Genomic DNA, 20,218 nt, shown 5'->3' with positions numbered 1-20,218 from the left:
AAAGCAAGCAGGAAGGTCTGCGCCGACACAAACACAAGCCTGCTATTGGCAGAAATACAGTCTGGCATTCTGGCGCTACAATTCGAGTTCTCTGGCCAGAACAAATCCAGTTCCCTGTCGATCTAAAGCTATAAGTGCCACTAGCTGGATTAAGTTTACCACTTCTAATGAAAAAGAACATCTAAACTTTATAGAAATATAGATATCTTAGTGGGAGAAACCCCCATTCTTTGAATAAGGGATATGAACTTGTCATACGGTGCTTCTTAGCTAAGGTCCTCATGACATATTTATGTCCTACAATAGGTGGTTTGATAGTGGAATAGTATGCACCACCCCATACTGCGATTCCATATTGTAATCTACTTTCTATCAGCGCATAATATAGAGAGTGCAAAATATATTCAGGAAAGAGATAGCTGATGTGATATAACTTCTGACATATTGAATTCAGGTGATTTTTCAATTTAATAATATGCTGACACCAAGTGAGGCTTGAGTCCATAATTATTCCAAGGTATTTGGTTTGTTTTACTTCAGTTATGGAATTGCATTTACAATTTATGTAGGGATATTTGCAAGAAGCAGTATGCAATGGAATACACAAATTAGGTCTAGCAGCGTCTTTAACATTAGATCGCAGATCATGAACTATTATGTTGGACTTTTCTGCATTTAGTTCTAAGGAGTTCAATTGAAACCATAAGCTAAAAGATTGTAGATCTTTTGTGAGCATTTGAACTAATTGGTATTTTCTATCGGGCTTCGCCAGTTTCAACTTGTTGAGTTCTATTTCCCAGGAAACTTTTGAACCAGGCGTTGCACACACCCCTCATTCCTGCATTGCACAATTAAGGGGCGATTGCTGAGATCGGGTCTGGCTAATCCCGGCGCAACGTTGGTCTAGCGCAACTTTGGTCTCGGCTAAGAAATCGGTTTGCTGAGATTGAGTTTAGCTGTCGGTCATCTCTTGGTCAAGAGCAACTTTGATCCGCGTGTTTAGCCAGACCGACGCTCAAGTTCAGCCAGACCGAGGCGCAACTGGAGGAATCTACGGGGAATTATTGTTGCAATGTTGGCAACAGTCACCTCGAATGCTACCTTGGCTCTAACACACTGTCTTTGCATATTGTTTTCGCACTCTCTCACTCACACTCACTCACTCTCCCATCATTCGTTTCTTTCTTGTTTTTTTCTTCTTCCCCCCCTCTCTCTCATTTTCTCTCTCTCTCTGGAAGAAGAAAACATCAATCAATCAATCAATCTCAATTACTCTCTCTCTCTCTCTTTCCCCACTTACTCCCATTTTCTCTGTTTTTCAGTCTCGATACTCTCTTGGCCGTCGTTGTAATGATCATCTGCGATTACATAATCTTCTAAACTATTTCAAATGTTGTTACAGTAAACACATGAACAACTCCTCACCTTTTTGGTGTTCATTTGGAATTCATTTTTATTTATTTCAAAAGTTTATTTTTTTACTAGCGTATTGTCTAGCTAGGAATTTAATGTAATATTTTTTCATTACTAAAAAATAATAGCTATCGCCGCAACACTATGTACAATGCGACATGATGCTGCAGTACTCACATAAATCACCAGTCTATCTGTGGACTAACATCAGCAAAAAATCTGAGAGCAATCAGCACTTCTCTTCAATTTTAAATTCGGACACCGTACTGGCCGACTTGAGGTATTGGTTCATAATAATCCAAATATTCAAGATAATCCATTATTTGTTCACATCGCCAGTAACAATGATAGTCTCGTCTACTAATGATTCTAACGTTGCTTTTATTTCATCACAGAAAGTAGCGATTGATATTGAATGAATTCTATACAGTGCAATCAGAGTGATTGTCGTATTATTGATGACTAGGCTCACTTTCAGAGCATCAGCGGAAACCAGCGCTATGTTATCGGCTGATGCTTCAAAATTATCTCTAACATAAACTGCAACTCCACCTGATCTGTAGCTGTCATTCCAATTCAAAAAACAATTATATCCTTCCATAGGGTATTGACCTGTTTCTTCGCTGTATATCCAAGTTTCCGTTAATAATATACAAATCGGTTTTATTGGGTATTTTTCTAGCTCATTGGTGAATAAATCGAGATTTTCCCGCATGCTCCTTATATTTTGAGTTGAACAGAGGAATGTATTTTCATTAATCATGCTTGGCATTTGGCTGGAGTACTGAAGAAAATGCAAAGCCCATATAAATATTTACATATTAGCTTCGTATAGTTATTAGATTTTTCAACCAAAATCACAATGAGGATATTAATATTTGCATCATGTATGTGAAAGGCTTGAAGTTCCAAAATATACTTACTAAGTCTAAAATATACGTCTACTAATTCTACGAATTCTACTACAACTCCAAATACTTGTAATATGTCTACAAATATATTCAATGAAGAAATAATTCAAATGTTTTGATACTTATTAAAGTCATATGAAATAAAAAAGAAAAGAATCTAGCTACAATGTGTAGACTAACAAGAGAGACAAGATGGAATTTTTTTGAATATTAAATGCTTCACTATATAAAAAAGGATGATGAATAACATGAATCTGAGTAACTTACGTACATAAGATTCCATATGAATACTTAAAAGTTGATAATACGTTTCTACTTCTCCTCAGTCTCTTCTAATACCGGTACTTCCTCATTTGATTTCGCATCTGCAGCTTTCTCTTGTTGTGCCAACTTATTCACTTCCACGATTGTTCCAAAGGTTACCGCCGGGTGCACAGGTTGAGATTTCGATTTCAAAGTCCTTGAATGTTTCCAAAGTTACCACCGGCTTCCATCCGTTTCCATCCGTTTTCCTGATCAGTATTTTTCATTTCTTTTCCACAGGTACTTGTATCCTTGTTCCATCTTAGCAACTCTCGCCATTGCCAGAACCTTTCTTCTTTTAGGAGACAGGCTCTCGTTCAGGTACAACGGGATGTCGGTCGGTAGGTTGAGATGACGTGTGGAGAAGTCACGCTTGATTATGATGGGAGGTGTTTTGTCTGCCATTCGGGTAGGTAAGCGGTGACAATTGTCAATCTGTTGATCGGTGATTTCATGCTCTAGAGCCTTTCTGACTGATTTCACTACTTCTAGGAGATTTTTGTTTTTTTCTTGTGGGAAGTTATGCAGCTCAAGACAGTTGGATCTAGAGTACTGCTGCATTTCGGAGATTGCTCAGTGGAGATTTTCATTCTCTTTCTTCAACGCTCTAATCTCTGTATCCTGTGTATCAATTCTTTGAAGACACATTGTCATTTGCACTCGTTGGAGTTTGAGCTGCTCCAGAATGCTCTCAACATCCGTGTGACACCTCTCGATGGAAGTTCCAAGGTCCATTTCCATTCTTTCAAAGTTGTTGCTCAGGTCTGCGATCCTTGTTGCTAGTTGTCCAAGGGTGACTTCTTCAGGCTTCGAGGGTGGTTCATGAGACAGGCTCTGTCTCCTTTCCTGAGTACAATCAGCACACCACTATGTTGTCTTACTGTCGATTAGATATTTAGCTTCCGCGACTTTCATGTTGACACAACTACCATGAAACTTACTATCACATTCACTGCATTCAACTTCGACATCATTCCCAACTCTGAGTGATTTACTGCACACTTTGCACGACATATTCACTTTAAAGTGTTAAGTGTTTACATTGATTGAAATTTTCTTCATTAGCTTTCTTAATTTCTTGATTGATAGCAGACCACTTTGGAAGGTCATGCCTGTGAGGCACTGAGAACACAATCACATTTTTTGCCCGTCGATTTTGCAAATCATGTAGCTTGCTGCGAAGTGCTGAGTGAAGCTCCTTCCTCTCATTGCAGGCGATATCGTTCCCCCCCACCCACAAGAAGACGCTCACATCGTTGTCGCTCAGCTCACCTGACTCCTTTGCCACATCCCTGAATTAAGCTCCCGGCTTGTTCATGGCAGAGAACTGATGGTTTCCAGCATTGAAGTGCTTATATACGTCCCTACCCTGGCTCCTCGCAAAGAATCGTACGTTTAAAGACCTTGAGCTAGTAGGCCTAGTCCTGGAATCAGTTCTCCTAGCCGGCAGCCAGGGCTGTGATTCTTTCTCCTCCAATATAGAGAATCTATTTTCAGTCTTTGTAAATTAACTGAAAGCACTAGTTTCAGGTGTTGATGTATGCTTGGGCATGACAAACTCAGATCTCAAATTTGGAGATACACGAATTATCAAAAACATAAATTTTTCTCCATCAGTAACGTTTTCATGTCATGAAAACCTTCTCAATAAGTATATTTACATTGAAAGTTCAAATGACAAAAAATATGCATGATTATTAGTTTCATAGGATCAATATTGGATCACTCTATATATTCCAACATTTTCAGAAAAGAGGATTACTGATGAGATACATGCAAAATTCAATAATGAGGTAGGCTCAACTTGCAATTGTTTGCAATCATGCACGTCACTTGCTTATGAAGCTGAAACATCTCAAGGAAATATCATGGATATAAAGGATTTGATGGTTTTATTAGATCATCCACAACTGGGAGCACAAGAGTGAGTGAAACAGGTTTGAAATTTTTCTAATTAATAAATTCATGTAAATTTCTACAGAATATTTCGAAACCAAATGAAGAATAAGTGCACATATTGGGGATTGACTATTTTCCAGTTAACAGTAATACAAGAGAGAAACCTGAATATTCTCCTTGTCCAATTACTCTGATGACCACTTTCTAGAAGCTTGATTGTATATTTCAATCTGTCAAGCAATACATTCTATCAAACGCAGAGCTAAGCAGTATTTTACTAAAAAATGGTAGTCAATGTAATATGGATCTACGATGCCAAAAAGCACTTCAGAAATGAAATTGGATAACTGGTTGGCTGCAAATATGTTAAGCTTGAATTATTCCAAGACTGAAGGAATCCCATTCAGAACGTTATGAGAGGTCGAGTTAAGAATTGGGAACAGCAGCATTGAATCTGTCAAATACATAAAAGTACTGGGTGTAGTCATCGATTCAGAGATTTCATGAAAGCCACATTTGTCATATTTGAGAGGAAAACTTTGTTGCCTCTGAAGAAAGAAACGCTCGGACAGGTATAGTTTTTCAATATTTATTCCCTCTTGATATTTGGTATTGTTTTCTGGGAGAATTCGAGTGGTGTTATGGAGTTATTCAGATTGCAGAAATGGGCATTGAGAGTAATGACAGGAGAAACAAGGAGAACCAGTTGTCGGCCGATTTTTAAAGAATTAAAAATCCCGGTTGCCTAGTCTGTACATTTTTGACACACTTTGTTTCATAAAGAAACACCAACATGAGTTCAATACAGGAGAGGTATTTCACAATTACGAAGCTCGGTACAGGCAAAACTTGAGAGACGAGGTTCATCAAACAACTCTTTATCAGCGGGGAGTGAAAAGCGCTGGTATAAGATCGTTCAATGCTCTACCTGCGCATCTCAAGGAAATGAACGGTGACGATTTTAAAACGAAAATAAAAAATGAGTTATTGAATGTCTCCACATATTCAACTGCGGAATTTACGGCTCATTGTGAGCAACTAAGACTGATATTATTAATCCAGACTGAAGCGTTTAGACTGATTGACGAATCTATATAACCCTTTTAAAGATGGTCAACAAATGATTTGATAATAATGATAAAAATAATAATAATAATGAAAATAATAATAATAATAATAATAATATAATAATAATAATAATAATTCCAGCCTGTGAGAGACCTGCTGCTGTACTTGCAGGTCAGATGCAGAAGGCTGTCATTCTTGGTTCATTACATCTACTCAGAGCAAACGATTTAATGGTAACGGACCCAGTAAGATTGTTTACCACATGGACATGTGGAGCAGTCACTCTGGAAAAATCGCTTGTCACTCTTCCTTGGGGGTCGGAGCCCAGGGAAAGGGTGGTCAAGCAAAACCTCAAACAGGGGAAAAAAATAATAATAATATACGGACCCAGTATGATTGTTTACCACATGGACATGTGGAGCAGTCACTCTGGTAAAATCGCTTGTCACTCTCCTTTGGGGTTCGGAGCCCAGGGGAAGAGTGATCAAGCAAAACATCAAACAGGATAATAATACTAATGATAATAATAGAGCTTACATCTCATGTAAGTAGATGTGAAGGAATTTGGTAAACAAAAGAGTAAATCATCAATATTCATTCATAGTTAAGTCACCAGGTACTTTTTGCTGGAAGAAACTCCAAACACGCTAATGTTTCCATGCCATTAATTATTATTCTGGAGTATTATATTCTGCAGCTTGAATACAAAGTTGCCCTTCTGGTCCTGGAACTTTTTTGAAAATACCTTAAAAACCTCGGACTTTCGGATTCTTTTTCCAATTTTCTGCGATTTTTATCAAATTGAATCATTGGACAGCAAAAAACACTCCCGCTTTTTTTGGTGAGAAATGGAATGAAATACTTTGGAGATCTCTATCACCATTGACCCCTAAGATACAATTTTTACTTTCCTTGCCCTACTACCATAGGTAAGGAAAGTATTGCTTTCCAAAAAAAATTAAGGTACCCCAATTTCAAGTTTTCTATACGTTTCAAGGTCCCCTGAGTCCAAAAACATGATTTTTGGGTATTGGTCTGTGTGTGTGTATGTGTGTATGTGTGTGTGTGTGTATGTGTGTGTGTGTGTATGTGTGTGTGTGTGTATGTCTGTGAACACGATAACTCCATTCCTAATTAACCGATCGACTTGAAATTATAAACTTAAGGTCCCTATACCATGAGGACCCGACAATAAGAAATTCAATAAAATTCAATTCAAGATGGCGGAAAAAATGGCGGATAATTACTAAAAAACCATGCTTTTCACGTTTTTCTCCAAAATGGCTCTAACGATTTTCTTCAAATTTATATCATGGATAGCTATTTATAAGCCCTATCAACTAGCATAAGTCTCATTTCTGGGAAAATTTTAGGAGCTCCGTAATATTCTTGAGAAAAATGGCGGAAAATGACTAAAAAACCATGTTTTTCACGGTTTTCTCGAAAACGGCTCCAACGATTTTCTTCAAATTTATACCATGGAGAGCTATTTTCAAGCCCTATCAACTGGTATAAGTTTCATTTCTGGGAAAATTTCAGGAGCTCTGTAATATTCTTGATAAAAATGGCGGATAATGACTAAAAATCCATGTTTTTCACCGTTTTCTCGAAAACTGCTCTAACGATTTACTTCAAATTCATACCATGGATAGATATTCATAAGCACTATCAACTGGCATGAGTCTCATTTCTGGGGAAATTTCATGAGCTCCGTAATATTCTTGAGAAAAATGACGGATAATTACTAATAAACCATGTTTTTCACGATTTTTTCAAAATAACTTGACCGATTTTTTTCAAATTCATACTCTGTATAGTTATTTATCAGCTCTATTAACTGGCATGAGTCTCCTTTCTGGGAAACTAATGGGGGGTCCACCCCATCCTTGAGAAATGGACTTTGTAACCTCCTTCTCGTGCATGAGGTAGGTAGGTAGAGCAGTTCATAAAAAGAACACATAGTCGAGATATTTCATCTGTAGAACAGCTGTTTTGATGACTTTAAAAAAATGACGACTAAAAAAATAATTGAATTTCACAATTTACACAAAGGAAAAAGTACTCTGAAAACAATTATATATACACATATACAAAAGTCTGATCGTAGTTTCGAATATGAGCAAGGAAAGTTGTGTGAGTGTACCACACCAGATTTTTCAAAAACGATTCCGATTTTCGTAAATAACAAAACCCAGAGAAATTTCCGTTTTCATACAACTATATCTTCCGATTGCCAAAATTCAAATTTATGATTCAAAATCCCTCTAGGAATAATCCTGAGCTCTACTACCTAATACCAGGTGGACCGTTCTATTTTAGAGAAATTTGCAGGTACTCATGACAATGTTCTACTCCTTGAATTTTGGAAACACCCAATTTAATTCAGCTTCAACCATCATCATTAACTGCATTGCTCTCACATTGAGTTTTTTACATAATGATCTTGGTTTCTGAAATCATGCTCGACTAGAATCACCCGTAAGATTCACTTGATTCCTAGTATTATTTTCCTAGCGGATAGGCGCGTATAAGGACACATCAAGGATCAAAATTTCAAATACTCATAACCTAATCATCGGATCTTTCATGAGGTAAAATGGTAGAGAGAGCTTAAAAGTCCTAGCTCCGCCTAATAAAGATTTTTCTCATCTCATTACTACAGCTCGTACTTCTAATCTCGTCACGGCGGTTCAAAGTTACGTAGGCTATCATAAGTCAAATTCGGTTAAAAAATGAAAATTCATCGTTGATTGTACTTCAACCTACATTTTCAGTCATAAAAAATGGCTAATTTTCATATTCAAAGGTGCTTATTTTGGAAACCCATGATGATAAAAAATTGTAATTGGTTTTAAATTCTAGAGCAGAAGCTTTCCTTAAATTCGATTTCAATAATATATCGCTGAATATATTTGTAGAGTTTAATTCCTTCGTTTCAAATCGTGAAATGATTCAAAGTGGAATCAAGGCAACTAATAGCAAGTTCAAACATGTATCAGTCTCAATTTGAAGGCTGTTTTTTTATTCATCAGTAGAATCCTGAAAAAACGTTAAAGTGAAATGAGAAGAGGGGCGAATTCTCTACAACCTTGATTAGATTTCGAAATGTCCATATCGAGTATTCCACAAAAAAGAATGATTAACAATAAGCATTCATTATCAAGAAATTTCACCTCATATTTTGTCTGATGAAAGTTCACACTTTCGTTATTTGTATAAAATGTTTTGTAGATGAGTTGAAACTCGTTCTGAGACCTCCAGAATGAGGAATCATAGGTCATAGGTTCTTTATGTTCCATTATATTATCTTCATTGTGCAGTTAATCTGCTCAATGTACATTTTTGCCCTCGCTAGATCCCCATTTGAGTAATACTATCACCAACAGGTTGTTACATGGAAACCAACTGGTCAAATGCAAGGCAATTTGTTATTAGGTATACCTGGAAATCTATTATTTAAGATAAAACGGTTTACCTCGTCTCATGTTGTAGAGCACAAAATTACGCCAAGAAAAATCTTGAATTGTGAAGAGAATCCCCTTCATGGCTTCCATGTCATAAGCATCCGTTCCCTTGTCAACCCTTTAGACTAAAAAATTTTTATCTTGTTTACGATTAGTCATTATGTTCAAGTTTTATTGAAGAATAGTTCAATTTAAACAGTGTAATTTTCTATTTAATTTTTAGCATTGTCAGTTCTTTACATTGGTGGCAGCGGTAAACAAAATGCCCAGAAAAAAGGAGATGAAACCTATAGTAAATCAGATCGTGAATTATAGCTGTGAGAGGATGCATGAAGAGAAAAGAGAAACTCTGACAATGAGAGATTTATTGCTACAAAACCTAATTAAATCATTCTCTGGGGAAGCAGGTGAGCAAAATGTTAAACAATTCACACAAAACATGAAACTAGTGGGAAAGGCTAGAAATTGGAAAGATGAAGATATGAAACTTATTATTTGTAGGTTGAAAACAACCGGAGCTGCCAGCTAACTTGTCTAGAGGCACACCCGGAGCTATTAGAGAAGGGAACAACATTTCAGGACTATAGAAAAATTTTAATACAAAGTTTTGAGGAAATCTGCGACCCCGAAAGGTGGTTACTCACTCTTAGTAGCATAGCACAAAAAAAGACGAAAGTTTTAGAGCATTTGGTGATAGATGTTTACAGACGGCATTGAAGGCTATTTCCATGTCAGCAGACCTACAGGAAACCGCTTGGGTAAAAGCACAAATAAAACGAACTGTTCTAACAGCATTCATACAGGGTCTACAAGGTGCTGCAGGACTAGATCTACGAATTCATCCAGCCAAGGTCTTAGAATCAGCAATTGAGACAGCTGAGAGAATAGCTTTAGTAACCTCAAATCAACAGCAGGATGTATTTTCAACAGTGTGTGATTACCAGATCCCTCTGAGAGACACCGAGTTTGTTTTGTACAGACACTGACAATTCAGCTCTAATTATTCTAACCAGCAAGCCAATACTTGCTTTGCTTGTGAAACACATGAAAGGACATAATAAATTTAATAGGATACCAATTGATAGAAAACAGGCTTTCACCATTCCAGAGACTAAACAACTAAAATTCAGCAGAAATTCTGTTTTGTGTGTGGAGACCCACAGCATTCTGCTCATGCTTGTAAATACAGAGTTCAGAGTCCAGTCCAGGATAGGAATAAAATGATTCATGCACAATCCATCAATGACGACAGACATAGATGAACCTCAAACAAATTTGGGCTGGGGGTTTTCCAGCTTCCCGGCCACCAAGATTAGGGGAGTACACAGTTCCCAGTTTATAAGCATATATATTTTGTAACCTGATAAAAAATGATAGTGGTTTTTTTTAACCTTTCCTATTTGTGATGTCTCAGAGTGAATTTTGACAACAGTATCAGTGACTGTCCGGTACAGTGGGAATATTATTCCCATGAGTTCTAATGGGAGTATTCATACCCGCTTGGCCGGATTGGGTAAGAATTTGGAAAACATTCAAATCGGCCATATAAGTATATTCCATATATTCATGGAATATGAATTGTCCCTTCAAAACTCATGGGAATTTATTATATTTTCACTGACTATATATTTGGGAATCCACGATTATCTTAAGATTTTTCTCATTTTGACACTATCATGCAGTCATTTATCCTATGAAATAAATTATTTTTCAGGTATTAAAATATCATATTTGAAGACTATTGGAAATGAGTTCATGAAACTGTTCAGTCTGTAAGAAAATTATATTTCATCAAATAAATGACTCCATGTCGGTGTTGAAGTGCCAAGATCAGTACTGTTACTTAACATAGAGTTTGCATTGATCATACGAGCCAATTCAAATATTGTTCTTTATCTGCATTAGTGAATTTATGTAAAATTGTCAAAACAGCGTGTCAGTTCTGAAGAGGTATTGTATAAAACTACATTTCAATTTCACTTTCTGTGAATAAATTTTGATACAATTTTCATTTGAATTTCAATTAGAGTCTCAATTGCTCCTATAACTCTACATTTTATATGAGCGTACACTGTATCATTATAAAATGTTGGAATTTTATAGACTCTACTTATTTTTCTCGTTGTTTCAGTTTATCATATTCATTATTAGAAATTCATTTCAAGTATCCTCAGTTCATTGCAAGTCAACGTAGTGCTTTATACGGACTATCCAATTTTCTTGGTAAGCTCTAGAGAGATCAGTCAAGTTCAGTCTGGAAAATAATGTAAATGAATGCTTTCGAACGCAACTGTACATTCCAGAATGCTGCGGCTGTGGGGGACTAGCAGAAACAAGGCTGACTGCGAGTCAGTTCTTTACTCACAGTTACTATATATAAACGAAGTTTGGACAAACAAACTTCATAATCCTATCTTATTGCATTGGAAATTTGGAACTTAATACTTCTTTCAACAATTGGCAGCATAATCATTTGAACTTACGATGACTTCACCTATAAAGATGTTTTTAAAACACTAATAAAGCTTAAAACGTCGATTTTTCTTTTCTCGGGCTCCTTGCGGACCACTTCCAGAGCTTCCGCGAATCACGTATTGGAAACCACTGATCTAGATAGATATTCAGAAAAATGAATGCCAATTCAATAATTGTATTCTCTTATCCAATAAATTCACTGGACTTATTTTTTATAATCTAATCACAAAATATTTTTTGTGGCTCAATCGAATATAACATTTCATGAAATATTTAGCAGTGATTGAGTGACTGCTGATTGGAGACATCTTGACTTCTCCGATTGATTCTCTTCAGTCCTGAGTACCCATAGCATGTTCAATAACTGTTGATACAGAGTGACCACGAGAAATATTTAGATTTTAGAAATAGAAAAACATTATTGATTTTTTTATACTATTTATTCAACTTGAGTAAAATAGTTTTGAGTACATAACATCTACTTCTTGCAAAGGAAATTATTTCTGGAATTTGACGTCCTTCTTCCCTGAGGCAATTTTTTATTCTGTTCAGGAATCCCTTCCATACTCGTTCAAGTAATCAACGTCACCTCAGTACGTATCGCCGCTTTCAAGACATCTGAAGTACTGGATTTATGTAGATGAATTTGCTCTTTCAAATTTTCTCACAAATAAGAATAACTTTAGATGACTTGAAAGTGAAGATAGGTACTGAGGTGGCGTTGATCACTGAGGAATGAGTATGGAAGGGCTTCCTGAACAGAATAAAAAATTGCCTCAGGGAAGAAGGACGTCACTTTCCAGACATAATTTTCTTCACGAAAAGTAAATGACATATACTCACAATTATTCTACTCAAGTTGAAAAAATAGTGTCTTCGAAAATCAATATTGTTTTTCCATTTCTAAAATGTAAATGTTTCTCGTGGCCACTCTCTATATGAGCTTCGTGTTGCAATTCCACGAGCAGTGGTATTGAAATTCATTGAATGATATTTGAAATATCATTTAATTAAAATGAAAATGGTTATGAGTTTTGTAATTTCCCTATCATTGTTCACATGTCTATTAAATCCATCAACTAAGTATAGCTAGAAAAATGATTGGCTTTTCAACAATTTATATTCAATGTTGTGCTTCATAATATCTTCGTGAGACTTCTTTGCTGTCAACTAATAAAACAATCTATCGAATAGAATGTAATCCATTGTCATGAGAATTTCATCATATTTCAACAAACCTATATGATAAGTTGATAATTTTTTTCAGTGGAACGAAATATACTACAATGTAAAATTTGAAAAAAATTGTCAAATGACAAACTTTAAAAGCTAACTGGTATTTTTTGGAGATTCAGCTTTCAGGCTCGTAACGCACCTTTCACTTCGTAATTATCCATCATTTACTGTTTCAAGTTTCAAAACTATATTGGGAATATGAAAAAAAACTTGTAAGAGATTTTATCGAAGTTAGCAATCACGAGAATATGCTTCAATAAGTACGGACTATCCAATTTACTCTTAATCCCATATAAGTTACATTATAAAAATTCAAATTTTGGAATCTTAATGGCGGCGGAAAAAAGTTCCAATGACCAACTGTCCATTGAAAATAGTAGCTGTTCATTCACCCTGTCAGAGGGTTGTTACAGACATTGCCGGGAGAGACGTTTTTGTGACACATCATCACGTCACAGTTCAAAATGCAGTACTCCAAAATGGAGCAGCTTCGTGTGACGAGAACCCAGACCTTTAAGGAAATCTTGTTGAACAATGAAAATGTTTCGTTCGGGAACACCTATAAGTCTGTAAGATCTTCCAGATTCATCACCAGTTGTGATAACATTTTATAAAAAGTCGGGGTCCTCGTCACACTGCATATCGAGAGAGGTGGCAGTGCTGCATTTTGAAATCTGACAAAAACAAAAACGTCTCTCACGGAGAATCCTGTGACAAACCTCTAGTAGGATGAAGACAAATGACTCGAAGTCGACATTGTTCCCAAGACCTCTCACTACCAGTCTTCCACCGCTGCAGCACTCTAAAATGTACAATAGTTTCGGAAAAAATCATTTCCATTTATTTCCAGACAGAGAATGTATTATAGTCATACTATAATTATATACATCTAGTACTCAATATCAATACACATTAAACTTTATAAGAAAAATCTGACCATGCACTGGATGACTATTTCTATCGAATTAATCAATATCATAACCAATATTTATAGATTATAAGTGCACTGCTTTAATATATCTGTCACCTTTATTCATATATTTATATTCAGATTAATCATCCTAAAAAGTTAGTATTTCTTGGCCCCAAGTTTTTTAATAACATTCCAATTGAAATCAAGAGGATTCACAATCAACTTGTTTTCAAAAAAAAATTTCTTGGATTACACAGAGGTCTTATGCTTGACCATTTAGAATCCTTATTCAATTTTATTTCGTAGTTTAAATATAATTTTGGTGGCTTGCAATAAGCATTAGTAACATGAGCTGTTATTGGAAAGTGTGCAAGGTGAGTGAATGTGAGAGTAAATGGTTGCTAGTCTTTTCTTTCTCTCTTCTTCTTCTTCCTCCAATTATTCATGAATTCAAATGAATTGAAGTGATATTCATTCCTACTTGCAAACGTGGAGTATTGTATACTTCCGGCAAGTAGTATTTTTTATTCCAATTCACAAATTACTCTATTAAAACATACTAGTATTTATTTTATTAATAATTTTTCATCTTACTAAGCTGTGAATTTTGTTTTTCTTATTGATTCTGGATGTAAATATTGTGATTGGAATAAATAAAATTTGAATATGAATTTGAAAGTTCAAAACAATAGTACACAGTTGGTTGATGAGCAAGGGAAGACAGAACATAGAAACATTATTCCACACAACAACTCACATTTTCAACTAAATACCTAATGACTTACTAAACACTTACTAATCCACACACAAAAAACAAACAAAACCTACTCTAGAGCATGGTACGTCAAAGTGGAGTAGGTCAATTACCACACAGAAAACACACAACTAACTATTGTATGTAATATTGTAAACTATTTTTTATTTCTGTAATTTTATTGATGTAGTAGTTTTTTTGGGTGGGAATCGAAAATTTATTTATTTATTCATTCATTGAGACAAATATTCATTCAAAACAGGTACTTGCTTGAAACCAATTCCTACTACAATATTTAAATTTACCTTCATCTCTTTTTGTGGGACGCTACACGGTGCATAACGACAGAAAAGCGCAATATAAAATAATACACATCAAGCTTTTCAAAGAGAATCACACCACGTAGTAGTAGAATATTTTCATTAAATTGATCAATAATACTGATAAACATAATATCATCTCTGTTTATAGTGAAGTCTCATGTCCGGTTCCACCAAGTTCGGTAAAGACATTTGAACAAGGTCAAAACAGGTACGCTTTACAATGAGTGCACTAGAAGACTAGAACACAATATATGATTTCTATTATGATGGCTTCTATTGATAATTCCAATACTTATAAATCAAACCAGACCTGATAATGTTCAAACGTCTTGATCGCGCAGGGGCTTTGATAACAACTCTCAAAAGGCTCTTTTCCACGACAATTAAATGTGAACTCCCCTACTCAACCAAGAAATTATTCCCATATCTTCAAAAAAACAAAAATCTGGTGTGGCGCACTCACACAACTTTCCTTGCCGTTATGAAAATTGATCACGTGACGCTAGTGTTCCCGCGCATCTCAAGTCTACTATTCAAAGATTTGACCAGCTAGTGACAGGGCAATAACTCTGGAGACACACGAGGTCTGCTATCTCTTCATAGTGAATCATTTAATAGACTCAACAGTTTGCAATTGGATAATCACATTTTCTCGAATTTCGAGCTTATTTTTAATTTTAAGTGAAAATGTTACTGAACATTAATTGTAGAGATTCTCATGCTCAATCTTTTTCACTCGAAAGTTTTTGTTTAAATTGTATCTGAAGCCTGATAATTGAGAATCTAAAATCAAACTTTGCATAGATTGGGCGGAGCTCCTGAAATTTTTACAGATATGAGACTTGTGGCAGTTGATAGAGCTTATATCAATGACTAATTTAGGTATAACTTTGATCAAAATCGTTGGAGCCGTTTTCGAGAAAATCGCGAAAAGCCCTGTTTTTGGCAACATTTTTGCCATTTCAGCCGCCATCTTGAATCGCATTTGATCGAAATTGTTCGTGTCGGATCCTTATATTGCAAGGACTCTACGTTCCAAATTTCAAGTCATTCCGATAATATTGGGAGATGAGATATCGTGTACACAGACGCACATACACTCATACACACACACACACATACAAACCAATACCCAAAAACCACTTTTTTGGACTCAGGGGACCTTGAAACGTATAGAAATTTAGAAATTGGGGTACCTTAATTTTTTTCGGAAAGCAATACTTTCCTTACCTATGGTAATAGGGCAAGGAAAGTAAAAACATCATGTATGATGTGTATGACCGGCTTGGTGAAACCAGACATCAGAATCTCAGATACTCATGTACTTTGATTAGTAAATACCTATCTTCTCTGTTATTTTTTAATGTATCATGTATTATTTCTTGGCTTACTACTATTTCTCACACAGTTTTCAACTCGCTTTTTTCAGGTATTTGTGGTGGACTACTTGGATTGACTAACGGTTTTTGCCTTCTGAGTCTGGTTGAAATAATTTATTACTTGACATTGAGACTTTACAACAATTATTATTCCCAGGAGGAAGAAGAACGAAATGACACTGAGATGGATGATTTAGGAGAATTAAATGTGTGAGACTATTGCTTGCTGCTTTTAAAATCACAGTCATATATATAGCCAATTGAAAGAATTTTTCACGCAAATGTGAAACATGACTGATTAATTGTTTTTCACTCTAAACTTATTGACACAGAGATGTTGTGTTCCCATAAATGAGAGTGAAATAAATAATATTTTGTCAGTGCCACGAGTTATTCATTCACCAAACAAGTTTCAATCCTCAGGGAATAATCTTCAGTGGACTGAGGAGCATGGATGAATTAGATCCTGGTAGATCTTCTTCAGGTGTTTCAACATTATATTGAGTAAAAACTAGAAGTAAATGAATTCCTGGTTTTCAGATATTAAGATAGAATAAAATCAGAAAATCAATTTCATGGAATATTTTCAAAGCTAGAGCTTATTTAATTTCAACGATAGTTTCAATACTTAGGGCCGGTTTCCGAGCTCGGGATTTATCCAACTAGTCGGAGCGTAGTCATAGTCAAAGTCGAAGTCACGTTTGAATTGAATTTCGAAAAACTAGAAATAGAACGCAAAATAGAATAAAGAGAAAATAGTGTAAAGTTTCAGATATTTCGAATTATATAAGAATGTTTAATTTTGTCATGGAAAAACGTTTCCAATGATAGAAATGAGAAAATAGAGATTGTCAAAAGAGCTACGGCTACGCCCCGTTTCGGAAAGCCAATTTTCTGACTCAAGCTGTTCAAAATCTAGAACTTACTGTATATTATCAGCTGAATCCGAGCTCGGAAACTGGCTCTCATGTCGTTGCTATAGAGCTGTTTTCCCAGGAGAAGTTTTGAGAAGCACGCTTGTGAACACACTTTCGTGAGCCATGCCACTATAGTGAAATCCAAGCTATAATGGCAGTGGAGAAAGATAGGAGAACAGCGTTGCCGATTCTCTGCCTTGCCACTGCCTTCTATAAATAGTAGCTGATACCGTAATATTTGATGTAATATTAACGACTAGAATTCGGATATACGTTGACCTTCTATATAGTTTGTAAAACTAGTTGACCTTCTCAATAATAGTTTGTAAAAATAAGTTGAGACTTGGCCTACCATCCGAAAAATTGTAGCGTTGCCGAATAGTTCGGGAAAGTATCGCAACTGGGTGAATTTTTGAGCATTGATTCAGGGGTATTGAACGACTTCAAAATACGTTGACCTTCTATAGTTAGTATAAAATAATTTGAGACTTGGCCCACCATCCGAAAAAATTATATTGTTAATAGTAACTTTCTAAAATTTCTGATTCAACCACAGTATTAATTTGATGTAGAAAATCATCCCCGATAACCAAGTAGTTAGTGTTGGAAGAGTTTCAGGATTGAAGGATTAGAAGGAAATTATATTTTTCTGATGAAATTTCTAACAATGCAAAAATATGTTTTTCTTTTGAATTTCACTCCGCTCAGAATTATGGGATGTCGTGATGGGTGCGAATTTTTTATCAAAATAACGGTGAGAATGGAGAATGGAAAATAGCAAATGGAGAATGTTGTCAGCATTATCACCTTTAAATGCTGCCTTAAAAGGTGGCTGTTTGAAATTGGTAAGGCCATTCCACACAGCACGTGGCGTGCGTGGCTGGACGCACGCTAGCTACTTTTCAAAACATCGCTTCCCAGCTAATCAAATGAAGCAATTCACATAGCAGCCACCACCACGCGGCAACGCTTGCTATACTAGCCACGCGTGGCTACCGTTCGCTCTCTGAGCGATCTTTTCAAACGTGTCCGGCCACGTTTTGGTCCGAGCATGCGCAGAACGTATACTAGACGTATACTATCGTATAGAACGTATACTATCATTGTCAGCCTCAAGGTCGCGCATTAAATGATGGAATTCGCCATAGGTCTTCCTTTTTTTATTGATTGGATGTACCCACTGGTCCCGTGCTGTCACCGAATACAATAAAACCAGCTCATTATCACTACTACTGCTGCTGCTGGAGTCATCAAACCAAGGTAAGCCACAAGAAAATCCAGATTCACACCACGGGACCGTCGGAGTTGACATCTTCCTGCATACTGACGGGAAACGTGGCCGGTATAGCAACGCAACAGTCGTGGCGGTGTGAATTGGCATGTGGCTAGCGTGGCCGGCGTGGCGTGCGTCCAGCCACGCACGCCACGTGCTGTGTGGAATGGCCTGTAGGGACGCCGCATCGCGGCTCATCCAATCCCCCTATATCCATTGAACATTATTAATTTATATATATAATTTTTTTCCAATTCTACAGAAATTTGGGGTTAACAGTATTAAATGCTCTCAAAATCCTTTAAAGAAGCCTTTTTTTACTCTACAGTACCTCATACATATTATTTTGTTTTATTATTCATTGTAAATCTTCAACTATTATTGTTAATATAATGCAGTTCAATGAACTCATTCCCCACACCCAGACTAGTTGTCTTTGTGGGGAATATTCATTATGCATATATATTATGTCTCTGCTGCTGTATTTCCTTTCTTGTGTGAATAAAGATTATTTGAAAGAATGTGTCCTCTCCATTGGTGTCTTGATAATTTCCATCCGATCTGAAGTTATTTGTTCATTTGTGATTATGTTCGTTGCCAGAAAAGGATAGCGCTATCTGCTCTGTCAGATGGAAGACAAGGGAACACCAATGTTAATCAAATACTGTCATTAAAACGTGGACATCACTATAGAGTTATGATTGATAGAGTTGTGAGGGTTGCCTACCCAGTTCCTGACCATTTGCATTATTTTGCAGTTACTAGAGTTGTAACTCTAAAATATGCAGTACCTATCATTGGCGGAGAGTCCATTCCAGGAAGGTGCCACCTCGCCTCAATATATCATTTGAGCCTTTAATGGACCTCAAGACTGTCATACTTCAGCCGGGATCGACACTATCTTACTCATCTGATAAATCACGTCATTATCTGGTTGAAAACCTTTGGAGATAAGTGGGTTAGAACCCGGAATCTCTGTGCTGCTACGCAAGCACTCTATTCGCTAGATAATAGATATAAGGAGGAAATCACTATTTTTTTATCCATTTAATTATTTGTTTTCTAAGTGTTCCTACTGTGATGAAAAGATCCAAAAGAACAAAATAAATTCAACAAAATCAAACATCAATTGTATTTCAGAAATACACTTTCACGTTCAAGTTGTAAACATACTAATCGTGTACAACTGTACATAATAGATTACGGTACTGAGTTATCCATCTTTCGCAGGAGACGATATGTCATTGGTCCCGACTACCTAAAAAATAGTCGGCATCTCTGATCATAATCCCTCTCTCTCATTACCCACGCACAACTCTAAGAGCTAATGTAGGCATCACCCTCAGTATTATTGTTATCCTTGCAGCAGAGATAATAGCCATTCAAATTCTTTCGCTTATTATCAGAACTTTAGTTATAATACCCCCAATTCCGGTCTTATTTGAAATCAGTTAATTTCTATTTCTATGTCACGAATAGCAATAATTTAAACAGTTCACAATATCAACAATAAATTAATTATTTAGCAATTGACTCTGGTGGTATGATAACCGTATAAGCCAACACTCTACTGTGCAATAGATTTCTGCTCTGCTAGGTACAAAAAAACCATTTGTTCTTACGGCAGTATACACACATTGACAGGATGGAAATATGTCAATACTCTGTTAAGAACAAATTAAATTCTTTCACCTCCAAGCACAGCAGATATTTATTGGAAAGCTGGGCTCAAGAAAAATGTTACAGACCGTAGTACAGGTAGCATTAAGGTATTAAAACTTGTAAAATTATTGATTAAAATTTGTAAGTATATTGATTAAAACTTGTAAAAATATTAGCTTGGTTGCGATTCGGTTGAATGAGCAAGATATAATAGCTGAAAGGACAAAG

At 36.1% G+C, this 20,218-nt stretch overlaps 1 protein-coding gene across 5 annotated transcripts in view; it reads left to right on the top strand.

Moving 5' to 3' along the window:
- Nucleotides 1-16,522, top strand: part of LOC111049667 (pickpocket protein 28-like) — a 111,108-nt gene extending 94,586 nt beyond the window's left edge. The window contains exons 9-11 of one of the 5 annotated variants that reach the window (XM_039440021.1): nt 4,377-4,551; nt 11,190-11,281; nt 16,189-16,520. In XM_039440021.1, coding sequence (XP_039295955.1) covers nt 4,377-4,551; nt 11,190-11,281; nt 16,189-16,352 — 431 coding nt within the window. In that variant the 3' untranslated portion in view covers nt 16,353-16,520. Of the gene's footprint in view, nt 1-4,376; nt 4,552-9,281; nt 9,457-11,189; nt 11,282-16,188 lie in introns of those variants that run through there. The other 4 variants (XR_005572796.1, XM_039440023.1, XM_039440022.1 and 1 more) reach the window with 4 other exon arrangements.
- The last annotated feature ends 3,696 nt before the right edge of the window (nt 16,523-20,218 follow it).

This window comes from Nilaparvata lugens, chromosome 13 (genome assembly GCF_014356525.2).
Source record: "Nilaparvata lugens isolate BPH chromosome 13, ASM1435652v1, whole genome shotgun sequence".
NCBI classification, from domain to species: Eukaryota; Metazoa; Arthropoda; class Insecta; order Hemiptera; family Delphacidae; genus Nilaparvata; species Nilaparvata lugens.
Note: the sequence above shows the minus strand (reverse complement) of the source record. Positions and strands in the feature narration are given on the sequence as shown.